At 51.6% G+C, this 16,088-nt stretch overlaps 1 protein-coding gene across 1 annotated transcript in view; it reads right to left on the reverse strand.

Annotated features, from left to right (window-relative positions):
- The window catches only part of TG (thyroglobulin), a gene marked incomplete at its 5' end in the record, with an annotated part of 244,264 nt that overhangs the window by 213,826 nt on the left and 14,350 nt on the right, over positions 1–16,088 (reverse strand). The window contains 8 exons of the mRNA XM_080800604.1: positions 1,384–1,584; positions 2,585–2,687; positions 4,522–4,634; positions 5,201–5,278; positions 5,650–5,787; positions 7,892–8,131; positions 12,244–12,831; positions 13,252–14,346. Coding sequence (XP_080656730.1) covers positions 1,384–1,584; positions 2,585–2,687; positions 4,522–4,634; positions 5,201–5,278; positions 5,650–5,787; positions 7,892–8,131; positions 12,244–12,831; positions 13,252–14,346 — 2,556 coding nt within the window. The remainder of the gene's footprint in view (positions 1–1,383; positions 1,585–2,584; positions 2,688–4,521; positions 4,635–5,200; positions 5,279–5,649; positions 5,788–7,891; positions 8,132–12,243; positions 12,832–13,251; positions 14,347–16,088) is intronic.

Consider the following 16,088-nt stretch of genomic DNA (forward strand, 5'->3'; position numbering starts at 1 on the left):
CAATCTCTTGTACCCGCGAGCCATGTCCTGGAACCCGGCAAGGCCGTATCACATGGGGACTTCCCAAACCTTACAGGACCTGGGCTCCCAGCCCTGTTCCTGGAGGAGACACATCCGTCTATGTCCTCGGTCCCAGACAGTGAGAGCCACTCTTAGATGACGAGGAAGCTGGATACTGACTGTTTCCACCCTGACCAAGGCTGACACCGCACTTCTGTGGGAAACACACGACAGGGAGTTCCGCCCATAAATACCCATCAGGCACCTCCTATGTTTCCTGCTTGGTGACAGCTGCTCCCAGCCCCAGAGATGAGCGTGACAGGGCCCTGCCTTGTCCAGCCCTGGACGGAAGAGCACACCAGAGCTCGGGAGGACAGGCGTGTGGGGAAAGGCGTGGGCACACGACCGGAGGGGGGAGAGACAAAAGGGAAGGAGTCCTGCAGAGAGAAGGGGCAGCTCTTCCTTCCATCCTGCTTTGGCAGCCTCCCCCAGTCTCCTTCCAAATATAAATACACACTTACGAATCCACAGCAATTCTTTTTACACATACAACCCTCTAGGCCTAGCAAAACGTCTCCGCCGTTCAGAACGTTGCAGACAGACTACAAAATTTTAAAAATAAAGCAATAAACCAATAAGGACAGCTAAAGAAAGGCAGCTGCAATGAAATCAGAATCATAGCGCAGTATTTCTCAATCCCACCGGACTCAATGCCCCAATTTGCAATAAATATTTTGCAGCATCTTCCTTTACCGACCTGAAACAGAATTCACAGAGTCTAACCTACCTGCTCATATAAATTTTAAAATGACTATAATATCCTGTGACTTGAGTATACAGGAAAAATAAAAGGTAAGTCATTGAAAACCAAGTAAATATATTTTGATCTGTAATCATGTGTTTCAATATTTTATTATATATTTATCTGATAGATATTTTAATATTTGGTACCAAAACAATTTTTTGAACTAAAACTAGAAATAAATCAACATCTCCACACAATTTCTGAAGCCTCCCAGCTGGGATGGCCCCATCCCCACTGAGATCCTGCCATCAGGCCCCCCTCCCCACTTGAGGATGGGGAGACCAAGACCCTGAACCCCCAGCAGACTAGCACCCCAGTTCTGAGATAGCAGCTCTGGGGATCCCTGCCCAGACCCTCCTGGACTTCAGCTGCAGGGCTGAGCACTCTTAGGAAGTAGACACAAGTTTTGGCATCATGAGAATCCACTGCCCCCGCATCCCCCGGCCCCTCGCCATCGCCCCTCCCGCCCCCACTCCTCCCCAGCTTGCATAAAGGAAGAGATGAGCAGCAGCCCCCCCCAGCACCCCCCACCCCCCGCCACAGCAGCCCAGGGAGCGCCTCCCAGGGTCACAGCTTACTCTCACAGGCCGGCTGGCTCCCGGCCACACGGGTCCCAGGCACCTCCTCTCCGCTGTCCAGGACACACCAGCAGATGCCTTGGGCCGGGTCACACTGCACGGGGGAAAATCCTCCGTCCTCTGCCCTGCAGGCTGGGGCAGAGCCTGAGCTGGCTCTCCCGGATAGGACCCCACTCGGGAGTACTTCACAGAGGCTCGGACCTGGACACAAAGACAAGCCCAATGGGCCCCTGGCCCACATAGCTGCCACCACTTACTGCTCCCAACTGCCACCCACCGCCACCTGCTGCCAGCCACCTGCTGGGCCCTCCTGGGTCTGGGGCTGTTTTCCCTCTGGGGAGCTAGACTGGGATAGGGCAAAGACTGGGCCTTGGTCAGGTCAGTACTCCCCCTACACACACACACACACACACACACACACACACAGGTGCATGCACACACATGCACACATACTGCTATCACAGAACGTGGCATCTTTAAGGAGACTGAACAAGTAGGGGAGGGAATTACGGTGCAGAGCGAAAAGGGGAGGAGGACGATGTGCAGTGTCATCTGGGAGCCCGCTGAAATCACTGCCCTCCACCCTGGAAGGGAGGCCAGTCCGGAAGGACTGATGCATGGTCTGAGTAGGAATTAGCTGGGGAGGGCACAAGGGCACGTGGCTGAACCAGAGCACGTGAAGACCCGGGGGGACGAGAGCGTCCTCCTTCTTGAAAAATCTGACTACAGTTTATAACACCCAGTCCTGAGAGCAGAAGATGCAACAAAGGAGAGAAGCAGAGGGAGGTGTGAGATCCACACACCGCCCCCCACCCCGGGGCCGATGAGTCACAGTGCAGCACTTGGGCCCTGAGGACCCTGGGGAGGCAGAGAAGGGACATCAGCCCCTTTGCACTTTGGGGACATCATCTTGACTTCACCGTGGAGAGCAGACTGCATGGCCAGGCTGGCAGCTGAGGGACCAGGCAGGGGCTGGTGTGGCATCTGTGACACACAGCCAGTGCCCCCAGAAAGCCCCAGAGCCACCGCATCTGGGACCATGCTGGTCTGTGCTTCTTGGTTCCTCCCCGCCAAAGAAGCCACTGTCCCTCTTTCACAGAAGAGGAACCTGAGGCTTAGCGAGGGGAGAAGCTTCCAGAGCCATGGTACGGGGAGCCAGTGCTCATGGCAGGCAGGGGCAGGGGGAGAGGTAAGCACTCACATGGGACGCTGTTGTTCATGCTGGGAGGCGTGCCCACCCCTGAGACTGGGTCCACACACCAGCGGCCGGCCTCCAACTCCTGCAGCCTGGCAAACTCTCCTGTCTGAGACAAAGCCAAGGGCACGTCACCCCAGGGAAGCTGCTACTGCAGCCCACAAGTCAGCAGGCAGACGTCCAGAATGTTCCTTTCAAAACTATGGTGATGGTTTCTCCAAAAAGAGAGGAAGACTCCATCTGCTACAGACCCTTGATGTACATTCTTGGAATTGATGGTTACAATAACCCCATGAGGCCAGGCCCACAGTTCTCTTCTTTTAGGGTGGGAAAAACTGAGCCTCAGAGATGTGAAGGGTCAGAGCAACATCCCATTGACAGAGAATGGCAGAGCTGGGCTGGGTCTAAACCCATCCGGCCCCAAAGCCCAGCCACTATCCTGCTTCAAGCTCCCCAGCCCAGTGCCAGAAATGATTTTCCATAAGCATCCCTAGGAGAGAGGGGGTCGGCAACATCTGTAAAAGAGAATGAAGAAATCAGCAGAAGGCAGCTACCCAGACTGCATCTGGCTAGGCCCCTCTCTCCCAAACTGTCCTGGGACCAGCTGGGGAACACTGAGCAAGGCCCTTCAATCTGCTGGGCCTCAGTTTCCCCACTAAAAGGAAAAGGAGGTAGGACTAGACTGATGCCTGCACGCACTCCTTCTAGGAGCCTTGATGATAGAAGTTGTCCTGTCTCCTGCATCTGGCACAGAAAAGCATGAGAACCAGCAGGTGCACTGCAGAAAACCAGCCGCCCGCAGCCTCCTGGCTGTCACTGAGGGCTTTCTGGGATTCTGCTCACCACTCCTTATTTCATACTCTGCTGTGCCGGGTTCACAGGCAAGAAATGGCAGTAAGAGCACCTGAAAGTAACAGGGAGCATAACCATGAGGACCACTCCACGCCAATCCTCACCTCCCCCCCACGCTCAGAGTGTCATGCAGTCCCTAGGAGGCAGGGACCCTACTGCCCCCTTTCTACACAGAGAGGCCCAGAGAGGTCAGGTGTATGCCACTGGTTACATAGCTTGGAAGCTATACAGGTAAGATTCAATTGCAAGGAAAACTTTGAAAACATTTTACAGGAGAAAGGCTTAATATTGAGAACATTCTAGTCACTAATTGAACTTCTCCAAGGGAGCTAGATCAAAGGCACAGCCATCCAGTTGGGGCAGTGGAAGGCTTGAGTCCTGTTCCTGGACCCTGGGGCCTCCACGCGAGGCAGGCCGAGAAACCACTCCTTCAGGGCCGGCTCAGAATCACTCTCCCCTCAGACAGAAGCTGTGGCTTCTACCTCTCCTTCTCCATGGGCTGACACTTGAACCCAGGGTGGTGGGAGAGACTTCTATCCCAGCCGGAGGGGGCTGTCAGCCAAGATAAAAAGCTAAAGAGGCTAATTTCTCTGTAAACTCAGTAGTAACTGGGATCCATGTCCACAGTGCAAAAGCAACAATAATAAAGAAGAAGAAGGAAACTTCGGGGTGCCTGGATGACTCAGTTGGTTAAGTGACCGCCTTTGGCTCAGATCTTGATCCTGGAGTCCCAAGATCAAGTCCCATGTCAGGTTCCCTGCTCAGACTTTGCCCAAAGTCACCCAGCCAGGGTCTGCCAGGGTGAAGACGATAGCCCAGGCCTAGAACCACCTGTGAGTTTTTTTGGTTTTGTTTTTCTTGTGTTTTTGTTTTTGTCTGTTTTTACCTTGTTTTCAAGAATAGATCTTCTCTGTTCTTATCACTATGTTATGTTCACCACCATACAGTACATCATTAGTTTTTGACAGCATGTGACTGCCTATGAGTTTTTAACTACAACAACTTGACTGAAAACTAGAAAAACCATCCTCGGTGTGTGGGAGAAAGCTCTGGCTCCCGTCTCAAACCCTCCCAGGCCTTCAGAGCCTTACCTCCAGGCAGGTTGGGGTGAACAGCTCTTCTGGAGATGGGTTTTCCTGGGATGCAGCCTGTTTCCAGCTGGAAAGCAGCCCAGTGGCTCGAGATGTCTCACAGGCTGTGGGGCCTGGGGGAGAGAGACAGCGAAACCCCTAACTGACTGGCCGTGGGAGCCCGGGCAGGCCCTCCATTGGGGTAGACGGAGGGACCCAGCACAGCTATCTGGAACCTCAGAGGAGAAGCAGGCCATGGTTGAAGGACAGAGACCCGTGGGGGAGGAGGGGTGTATCATCCTTGAATGTGATGTGGGCCTTGATGACATGGCTCTGAGCCCCAGGAGGGAGGCTGGCCTCTCGGGCAGCTGTGGGATGGTTGTCGGACTGTGAGACGGCAGAAGTACATGAACATGTCCTGGGAGCAGGCGGGAGGAAGGTGACTCCAGGCTCTTTCTCCATGGTCGGTGACTCTCTCCTCCTAGGAAGCTAGGTGCCCAGATCAGGCAGTGCCAAGATCACAAGAGCCTTCCAGGACTGGGGATGTGGGAAAATGCGGCCCGGCTGCCCGTGGGGGCTGGTCTGAGGGCACTCAGGGGCTGATCCAGGAGCATCCCTAGGCTGGGTAACAACAGCTGTCACCGCTGGGCTAGAGTTCCCACCACCAGGATCGGGAGAGAGCTCCTCGAGCTTCACTTACACTGGGGGACCTGTGGGGAGCGGGCAGTCAGCGAGGCAGGGACGTACTCTCCCTTCCCGTCCACACACCAGCAGTACCCTAGGAAAGAGTCAGGACTCAGAAGTTTAGAAAGTGCATCAGGGGGGTATGTGCCCCCAAACAACTTTCCTTCTGTGCATTCACAGCAGTACCAGCAAGTCCCACCTCTAAACCTCCTGCCCCCCCGTCCACGATCACACACCCCAATCCCTCCCACAAGGACTCCCTGGACCTTCCGGCTGGTAGGTCCCAACTCCCATCGAACAGACGGGAAAACCCAAGTCAGAGACACGAAGGGATTTGCCACCCACTGCCAAAGAGGGGCCTCAGCTCACTGATCCCAGCACAAAGCCCTTTGCTCTCAATGACAAAGTGGGGGGGGTCACTCCACCGCCACCAACCCCCGCCCCAGGGTGCGCATCCCCGCTCACCGGTCCCGGCGTGGCACTGCACGGGCTCCCAGCCTCCCCACACATCGCACTGGGGCACGTAGGGGCCGGGCCGCAGCAGGGCGGCTGCACGTGTGGACTCCCCCGGGAGAAAGCCGCGGCTCTGATAGAAGTCAAGGGCTGTGGTAGGGAGAGAGGGGAGCAGCAGCGTGAGCCTCCAGCCTGGAAGGGCCTCGGCCGCGCGGGCTCTGGCGCTGACAACAGCCGTGCAGCCACGGGGTCTCATCTAGGGCAGCCCAGCGAGCAGTGGTCGGCCTCCCACTGGAGCACATCTCCCGACTTGCTCCTCTCAGAGAGGGGCTCGCGGCTCCTGAGGGGAGACACCAGCAGCCCACGGTCAGGACCCCTGGAGGAGACCAGGACCCTAGACAGCGGGTCTGACGAGCTTCTGCCCGAATCCTAGCACAGCACCTCTCAGTTCCCATGAGTGATCTTAGTCAAGAGCAGGCTCCCTAAGCTCTCTGCATCACAGTCTTCCCACCCGTGAAACGGCTCTAATACTCACCCGACAGGGTAAGTGTGACATTTATGTCTAAAGATCTTGAGCACCAAGCTCGTGCCCAGCACGGCTGGGTAAAAGGACTCCCGCGTCCCTGCCCCCACCCAAGCCCGAGGACACTGCGACTATGTGTTGTTGGCCAAAGACACTCTGTGACCCTCATCTCTTCTGGTCCTAGGTCTGCCCCCAGACCCTGCAGGACCTGGAGGTCTCCACACAACCAGCTTCCTCTCCTCTGCAAGATTAGGAACACTTCCTCTCATCTTGAGGGATTCGAGAGAAATGAGCACCCCTGGTCCTTCTCCATGGACCCTTCCTCTTTTCACTACCGCCCCAGACATGCAAAGTCAGAGCACGCTGCTAGGTGGAGGGGAACTTCCTTAACTTAACTTCTCAAGAAAATGCCATTGTGCCATTCAATGACTAAATCCCAGGAAGTACTTCTCCCCTTCCTCTCAAGTCCCTCCCTAACCAGTGTTCACAACCATGGGAGCATCAGTCCCACGCATCCCTCTGATGACATCCAACCTTGTCCAGGGACGAAATGGAAAATAACGGGTTTCTTGCCGAAAGCAGAAGTCCCTGTTTCCCCGAGGAACAGAGAAAAGAAGCGTCTGAGCTTGGGGAGGGCGAAGGGAGGGAGGAGAAAGAAAGTGGGGACAAAAGGAGCAAGAAGGAAGGTTTAGCAACACTGACTGGGCTTCCTCTATCTGTCAGGCACTGTGCCGGGCCCCACGACGGAAAGATGAACAGTATGTGGTGCCTCGTGCTCCGAAAGGGACAACGGGCATGGCAGCGAGGCAGGAAACAAAGATGGTGCTTGGAAGATTCTCACTGGGGTTTGGACACCTGAGACCCCATCCCCAGGTGGCAGCAGCAGACATCCCTGAAGGGGAAAGCAGGGAGGCCCTGGCCTGCAGGAGTGGGGCAGTGGGGAGGGGGGGCTCTCGTCTTGGCACAGGTGTTGTCAGGGGGAGCACCGCTTTGCTTTGTGTGACCCCAGCCCAGAGAAGCCCAGAGAGGGAAGCCACTGAGATCATCTGTCAAGGAGCGGGGAGCTCGGGATGCTTGCAGTAGAGGAATTGTTTGGCCTGCCCAGTTGGTGTGAGGTCAGTGAGAGGCCCGGGAGGGCGGTCGGACCCCCTGCCACAGAGGCTTCGGGTGATGGAGGAAGACCAGGGGCTCTGGAATGAGACAGCCCCAGGCTCTGGGACCAGGGATCAGTGGGGCAGGGGACAGAGGCTCGGAGGCCCGAACCATCCAAGCTCTGCTAGCTACTCACTGGGTTAATGTGAGCATGTGCCTGAACCCCACTCTCTGCATGTGAAAGGAATCACAGATGGTGAGCGCGGCACTGATCTCATGGAACTCCTTTTTCCCCAGAGAAGTAGAGAGAAGCTTCAGAACAGACCATGAGCATTTCGGCACCGGTCCCCTCACATTCTAGCAAGAATACAGCTGCGTGGTGGGCTTCGGGCACCATCCGCGGTACGAAATGTGGAGACCTGCCCCCAAGAGGCTGTGGTGGTGGATTCAGGAATATACTGGAGAGGTGTGCATCGTTCCAGCTTTGACTGGCCCACAAAACCACCTTGTCTTTTCAGGGACCCACCAGCCTGGGAAAACCCGGGCCACAAAGTCCTGAGGAGGACTGAGGAGCAGCTCACTCCAGCCCTCGCCTCCCCAACGAGCCAGAGCAAGAAGCCAGAGGTGCACGGAACTCACTAGACTGAGCTGCCAGACGAATGGCGTAATCGCCCCCGCTCAGAAACTTCTCTGAGAACGTCTCCCGGAGTGGAGAGAGTTGAGGAAGGGAGAGCTCCTCGTTGGTCAGCCAGATGCCTTTGGCCGCCAGGAAACTCTCTCCCAGAGGGAACCAAGAACTGTTGGAAGCCAAGACGATCTCTTCTGTTTCCTGAATAAACTTCAGGACACGAAGCTGCACCGTCTCGCAAGAGCCAGGACCTGGGGGAATAAAGAGACCATGGCTGGACACTTTGACCCCTCTGAGATGCGTGTGCACATACATACGCACACGTGTCTGCCACGGCTGTTTCCTTCACCCAGCTCTTTTTACAGCCTGGAATGTTCCTTCTGTTTCATTTCTGCAATTGCACTCACTCACCATTTACAGAGGACCTGCTGTGTAAGAAGTTGAGTAAAACTAATGTCTATTCCCAGACATTATTCTAAGTGCATTTACATGGACAATCTGATTTAATCTATACAACAGCCCAATAAGATAATATTCTTAGCCATGTGTTATGGATGAGAAACTGAGGCATGGACAAGTCACACAACTTAAAGTCATGTAGGCTCCATCCTAGCTAACAAGTAGTTGATTCAGAATTCTAGTCTAGTCAGTATGACTCCAGAACCAGAGATCTTGACCAGCTGCCTCCAGTGGAAGGATGGAGAGCTACAGATGGATGGATGGATGGATGGATGGATGGATGGATGGATGGATGAGTAGATAAATGGATGGGTGGATGGATGGATGGATGGATGAGTAGATAAATGGATGGGTGGATGGATGGATGGATGGATGAGTAGATAAATGGATGGGTGGGTGGATGGATGGATGGATGGATGGATGGATGGATGGATGGATGTGGGAGTAGATAAATGGATGGATGGATGGGTGGATGGATGGATGGATATCAAGAGTTGAAGGGAAACATTGTAGGTCAGTAGGGAATTATTCTTGCAAAGAGAAAAGAGCATGGCTCTCAGAGCATGGATTAAATGTCAGCTGCATCACGTATTAGCTGTACAATTTTGGATAATGTGTTTAACTCTTCTGAGCTTCAGTCTGGTGATCTGTGAAATGGGGATAATTGGGACATCTTCTTCATAGGATTTTTATAATTATTCTATGACGTGTTGCAGCTGAAGAGCTTGGCACAGTGTCTGGCCCATGTTGTCTCTGAAATCGTCACTATTAACAAAAGTCACACTGGCCATATTTATTCACAAACGACCACTTCGTAAATTCATCAGTGAATGTGTTCAGTGGGTCCTTTTGACAGCATGGAATCAGCAGAAACCCTTGACTTCTGGAATTTGACAACATTATTGCTTTCTATGGATGTTCTTGATCAAATAATCTATCCTATCAATCCCAGGGATCAGGAATCCCTGAAGTGAAAACTCCCATTTAGAAATCTAAGCTTGCTATCCATTTCTTCCAGAAAGGAATGGAAATTCTGTAACTGGACATATGAGATTTGTTTTGACACATAAGACCTTCTAAAATCTGGCTCAAATTTATAATTACCTTCTTCTTCCATCACTCCCTCCCAAGTCCCTTCCCTTCCTATGTCACTGAGCTTTTGCCAACCCCATTCCCAACAGAGCAGACCCTTTTCTGGCTGCCCCGACCTGGCACACACCATTTCCTCTATTAGGAAGGGCCTGCCACCCATTTTCCGGTGGGCAAACACCCTTCACAATTCAGAAGCTGATGCCATGCAAACCGTTACCCAATCCCCCAACCCATGAATAGCCCCAGTCTCTGGGCATATCCTCCATTGGTTTTCTGTGTTCACCCTTCCAGTGCTTCTGTTTATTATTTAATGACGACATGTCAGTTTCCCTCACTAGGTCCCTGAGAGCAGACACCACACCCTTCTTAGGATTGTCTTCCCATCATACATCACAGTGTATACAGTAGTTGTCCACATTACCTAAAAAAGGAAAATTTCAAGCAGGCTGGAGATTATGAAAGGGACAGGAGCTAACCTCATGCCCCTGGAGGCAGGACCATCTGCCCTGCTTACAGGTAGGAAGGTCACTGGTCACTTTATTACTTAATGTCAGTTGCATGAATACAACCATTTAGGAAGGACTCTCTGTGCACCACACCCGGCACTTCACATCGATTACCTTTTACAGAGCTCACAACAACCTTTAAGGGACTTATCGATTCTTACGCAGACCTTACTGATTAAACCAAGGTTGTGACTCTGGCCACAGAGTAGTCGGTGGTAGAAACAGGGCTGAAGACCCTAGCAGAACCTGTACTGTGTTCTTTAGGCCAGCCCTTCTCAAGCTTTTGGGAACAGCAGAGCCTCCTGGGGAGCCTGGAGAGAGGCAGGGATCCATTCAGCAGGTGGGGTCCAGTATCCCCAATTTCTATCTTCCCTAAGTGATGCTAATGCTGCTGAAGAGTTTGATGAACCCCTGGTCATCAAACTCTTTGGATCGTATGCCCCATCAACAAAAGAGTTAGAACGAGTGCCCCCAGAACATGTGTATTTCTTTACTTGTAAAGCGAATACACATACGACTATAATAGTATGTTAGGGAAAGTTCGCTCCGCTGTTCCAGCTGTTAAAAATATGTCATTGCAAAACCAAAAGCAGAACTTTAGAAGGAAAAGATAGACACTATCTGCAGATGGGAGCTCTAATACTTGCTTCCAAGCGGATTAACCTGTACCCTCGGGGTGGTCTTGGTACTCACAGGAAAGGCCCGCAGATTCGCAGCCCAGTTCAAATGGTTTGCCCGGCACTCGGGCCAAGGCGAGCAAACCTAGCTACTCAAGTGACAATGTGCTTTTGGTCTCAGCAACTTGGGCCTCAAAATTCGGACATGAAGAGGACTAAATTCAGTGTTAAAGCATCTGAAATTATAGGAATATACTCGCGTGGGAGACCTGACTGTTGGTATAGAGAATCTCAAAAAAATAAAGGAGACTTTTTATACAACAGGCATGCCTATGCCGATCCATTCCCTTGGAGGGTCTGCCTGCTGCTAGGACTCAGGACTTCGTCTGGGGTACTACGGTTCTTACTGCAAGCTCCTACGACCCAGCATTCTAAAAACCCACTTGCTGCTAAAGCCTAAATTTTGGCTACTGTCAAAATCATCTGATTGACGTTATCATGATCCAGAAAGGTGTGGAGAGTGTTGAACATTGCAAAGAATGGACTGAGAGATTTCTTTGGCCTTGAAGAGCTGCAATGTCCCCCTGTAATATTAGCAAGTGCTGGTTAGAGAGGTTCTCATTTGATAATAAGTGTTGAATTCATCTTGTTATCCTTTCAAGCTTCCAGCATGGCCACTTGGTAATAAGACATTTTAATTTAAGACGGAGTCAGCCTCATTCTGCTCATGCCTCTCATGCCACAGCTCTCCTATAAGTCCACCTGCCACAGAGCGGAGCTTATCGACCTCCTTTGGCTGCTCTCCAATCAGTCCTGTAATTAAACCTCTCAAATAAATTAAAGGGACTTTGAAGACAGGGGTACTGCCTGAGGTCCAGGGAACCTAGCATGTCCTTGTGAGTAGAATCACATTGTGTGTTGCTCAATCCAAAGGTCTACCTAATTTATGAGAGATTACAGAGGGCCAAGAGCCACATCATATCCACTTCACAGCCTTCCTCGGTCCTAAGATCATGCTTTGCCCACAGACAACATCCAGCTCAAATTTGAGGCATTGATTTAAATAATCAATCATATGATGAACTACATTAACTTCAAACTACATTAAAATTTAAAAACGAACTACATTAACTTTGCCAACACCTACTGCAGTGGTGTAGGGAAGTGACTTCCTTTCCATGAGCTTTGGTGTTGTGGTCTGAATGCTCATGTCCCCCCAGAATGTATGTATTGGAGCCCTAATCCCCAAGGTGATGGTACTTAGAAGGAGGACCTTGGGGAAGTGATGAGGTTTAGAAGAAGTCATGAGCATGCGGCCCTCTGGATGGGATTAGTGTCTTTACAAAAAGTTGAGGAGACCAGAGCTCTTTCTCTCTGCCATGTGAATACACAGGGAGAAGGTGGTCTTCTGCAAGCCAGGAAGATGGCTCTCACTGGGAAAGGAATCTGCCCACACCTTGATCTGGGACTCGCACCCTCTGGACCTGTGAGACACGTCTATTGGTGAAGCCACCCAGTCCGCAGTATTCTGTTACAGCAGCAAGAGCTGACTAATGCATTCGGGTGCCTCAACCACAAAAGGCAGGTACCTGGCCATATCTGAACGTCATGCCAGCTCTGACAATATCCCCCTATCACACACCCTGCTTGTAAAAACACAGATTCAGGTCTCCACATGGCTTAACTCACATGCCGGGACCTCGCTCGGTGCTGTCCGGGTGCCTTCCAGTTCGTGACCAGCCTCATTCACGCACCAGCAGCTCCGAAGTTCCAAGTGTGCCAGAGGAACGCTGAAGTCTGAGTAGGGCCCTGGGTATCGGCTGAGCTGGCCATTTATGATCTGCCAGAAGAGGTAGGGCTCCAGGAGTATGTTCCCCCCCAGCTGGGTCAGGTTGCCTTCCATCACCGCCAGTGGGACATCTTGGAAAGAAGGGTATCTCGCCAGCCCTGGGAAGATGCCCTGTTGGCCAGCCTCATACAGACTTTGAATAAAGAGACGGAAGCTTCCGGAAGCTTTTTCTCGATAGCTCGTGATCTTCCTTAGCAGCTCTGGAGGGGTCAGCTCCTGGCCACTGTTGTTCTGGGCCCCCCATCGCTCGTACCACTCGAAGGCCTGCTCAGGGGGGCCGTCGCATTGCACGGGCCTCCACTGTCCACTAGCGCTGCACTGTGGGATGTAACTGCTGGAGAAGGAGGGCAGCACACTGGGGTCAGAGCCCAGTGCTCGAGCTACCCCAAGGAAGGCTTGCTCAGCCTGTAACTGACAGGGCGTTGGGCCTGCAAGGGACAAGGAGCAGGTAGGTCAGGTGAAAAAGTTCCATGCACCCAAAAGACCAAGATGAAAACCCCTGACTGTCCAAATCCTATCTAAAACCTTACACAGCCAAAGAAATCCCATCAACCGTAAATCTGTAAATAACATCTAGACCGAGAGCATCCCCAGCACCAAAGTGGCACTGTTGCAACCAGCTGTTGTCAGCTCTACAGAAACCTTTGAGCTCCTGAAGGCCAAACGAGGCCCCGTATTCACTCACCAGAATGGCTAACGGTATCAACGCTTCTCTGGACAATTTGTAAGTGAACTGGCTAATTTTGCCTTTGCAGCAGTTACAACGGAATCCATTTTTCCTGCACTGCACCATGTCAGGGCCCCAAGAGAGAATCAGGATCTGTGGCTTGGATACTCAACAGACTTACATCGCTTGAGTTCTCCGGGCACACTTCGAGTTCCAGGAATAACCTGCCCCTCGGCGTCCACGCAGTAGCACTCTGAGTTGAAACACTGGACAGGTAGGAAATGGCCCTCACTGTTACAAGAAGGGACAAACAGGCTGGCCCCAGCGGGCAGGCTTCCTGAGAGGCTTTGCATGAGAGCCCTTTCCTTCTCACACTCTGTGGGGCACCTGGGTCGTGCACCTCGAACCCTGGAGCCAGCAAGTTCTTTGCCCCGGGAATCCACACACCAGCACTCTCCAGCAAAGCACTGGACATCCTCGTAGTTTCCTTCTGCCGAGCACAGTGGGACAAAAAGGCTGCCAGGTGTCTGCTCACAGCCCTGGGAGCTGAGCACCATTTCCATCACGTCACCTAGATCCCTCGCTATGTCTTCTGGCACAGAGAGAGCCTGCTGCAGGAAGAGAAGGAATTCTGGAAGCTCCAGGAGAGAAGCAAGGAACGTCAGGGCATTTTGGTTCTCTTGCAAGTTGATCTCAAAGCCAAAGCTGTCCACAATCAGCCTATTCGTAGCATCTCCCTTCTTAGAGGCTTCAGGGGGTCCCGTGGCAGGATTTGAATCTAATCCTAAGGAGAGGGGCTTGGCGAGATGGGTCCCCCCATTCTGGAAGCCTGGGAGACCGAACTGCTGGAAAAACTGACTGAAGTTAAATGTGCCTTTTGTGCCAAGGGCTCCAGACAAGTTGAATTGGCCAACATTCACCAAAAATTTCCCTCCAAAGAGGTTTTGCTGGAGGCGCTTTGGGTCAGTGGTAAACTGAAGGGCAAGACGGGCCAGCTCTCGGGAGGGAAAAATCGCTCCAATGGCCTCTCTGAGGAGAGTTTCTAAGGCAGGAAACTGTTTATCCTGCCCTTCGACCATTGGGTGGAGAATCCCCAAGTCCACAAAGAGCTCCTTGATCAAGGGAGGGCAGGATGTGGCAAATTGGGCTACTCTTGGAGACGTCCATCTTCCCTCCGGAGCCACGACCAAGCTGTGTTGGCTGAAGTAGCTGGAGGGCCCGAAGTGAAGTCTAGACAGGGCGCGTCTCCTCTCTGAGGCGCAGAGTTGGTCTTCAGCTGCACGAGACAGAGCAAACAGGAGAAATGGTTTCAACAGCAACAAGGAACACTGAGACCACCCCACAGACCCTTCTGGTAGTAAGATGTCAAGCATGTCAACGAAGAACATCAACACTTTGTACCTCTGTCTCCTCTAGCCTGTTATGTCTTTGTTTTCTTCCCCGCCCCCACTCCCAGCAGCATCTGTGGTGGCCATTTGGGGGCATGAGTGTTCCAGTTGACGTGACTCCCTCTCCTACCTTTCACTGCAGGGTGACCCCCTACTAAGTTGAGGGTCATGGGCACTGGCCCCCTTTCTAAAAACCTGATCACACACTCAAACCAAATGTCCTCTCTGTCTCCTCAGCCCAGGATTCCTATCCACCCAGAATTTCAGAACAGGACATCATTTGGAAGCAGCGTCCTGGCAGATGTAATTAGTTGAAATGACATCACACTGGATTTGGGTGAGCCCTAAATCCAATGATGGATGTCCTTCTAAAGCCATGTGAAAACACAGACACGCAGGGAAAAGGGCCACATGCAGATGGGGACAGAAAGCAGCTACATGCCAAAGAAGGCCAAGGGTTAGCAGCCCCCAGAAGCTGGGTGGGCCAAGGAGGAAAGCCCTTGAGCCTTCAGAGGGAGCTCAGCACTGCTAACACCTCGATTGCAGACCCTTGGCCTCTAGGCTGGGAGGGAATACATTTCTGTTGTTTTCAGCCACCCGGTTTGTGGTCCTCTGTTACAGCAGCCCTAGGAAACTCATACACCCACAAATTCCTATTTGTTTCTAATGAAATTGTTTTTCCTAGCATTCTCTTGTTGGAATTTTTAATGGACTTTAATACTTCATTATATGCTCTTCGCACGGCTGCCTAACCCCTCCTTGTGGGTAGGTTTGTCTAGGCTGACTAGTTTATAGGCTCTTGGAGCATAAGAACCATACTTTAAATGCTATTAGTTATTTCCTATAATAAATATTTTCTTATGTTGTAATATATAATACAATATTATATTATAGGAGATAGGGAAATATTTCCTATAATATAATAATGCCATGCAACAAACACACTTAGTACATTTTTCTAGGCTTCTTGACCTTTCCTTGAAGTTATTGATTAAACAGTGATCAGCTCAGTCAACTCCATGCATGGTTGGTCAGGTCGCTCTATCAAAATAATCTAGCTTGACTGCAATCACATTAAGGAAAAAGACTTTAAATTCAAATTCCAAGCATCTCCATCCCACAGGTGGGAACAAGTAAGTTCCGTGTTTCTCCATAAAACCATAAATTTTAGAGGTCCTTTTCAGCCACCCACCCACCCACCTCCAACTTTTTAAAATAATTCTTTCCCTTCGGTTCACACGGATGCCAAAAAGGAAGTCAGCCAATTTCCCTCTGTAACCAGGCAACCGAGAAAGAACAGGAACATGTGGTCAGAGAGAGAAAACAGACTGGGAACATCCGAACGCCTAACACATCCCTCAACCAGTCCATGGCTGCCTCGAATGGAAGGTATTACAGGGAGGTATGGAAGAAATAAAGTCCATGGCTTTGCTTATTCTGTTTCCAAATTGAGGGCGTATCCCTTCCATTCATTTGTTATGTAGTGTTACCACGGCAAAAGCATGCAGACATTGACTCCCTGTGGCATTCGTTTGCATGGAAATAGGACAGATACACCAGAGAGGAGAAAGTAAAAATATATATATATTTGGTAACATTCTGGTTTTAATTTGGAAAAACCATAGTTCTC

The sequence above is a fragment of the Martes martes genome (assembly GCF_963455335.1).
Source record: "Martes martes genome assembly, chromosome: 4".
Lineage (NCBI taxonomy): Eukaryota > Metazoa > Chordata > Mammalia > Carnivora > Mustelidae > Martes > Martes martes.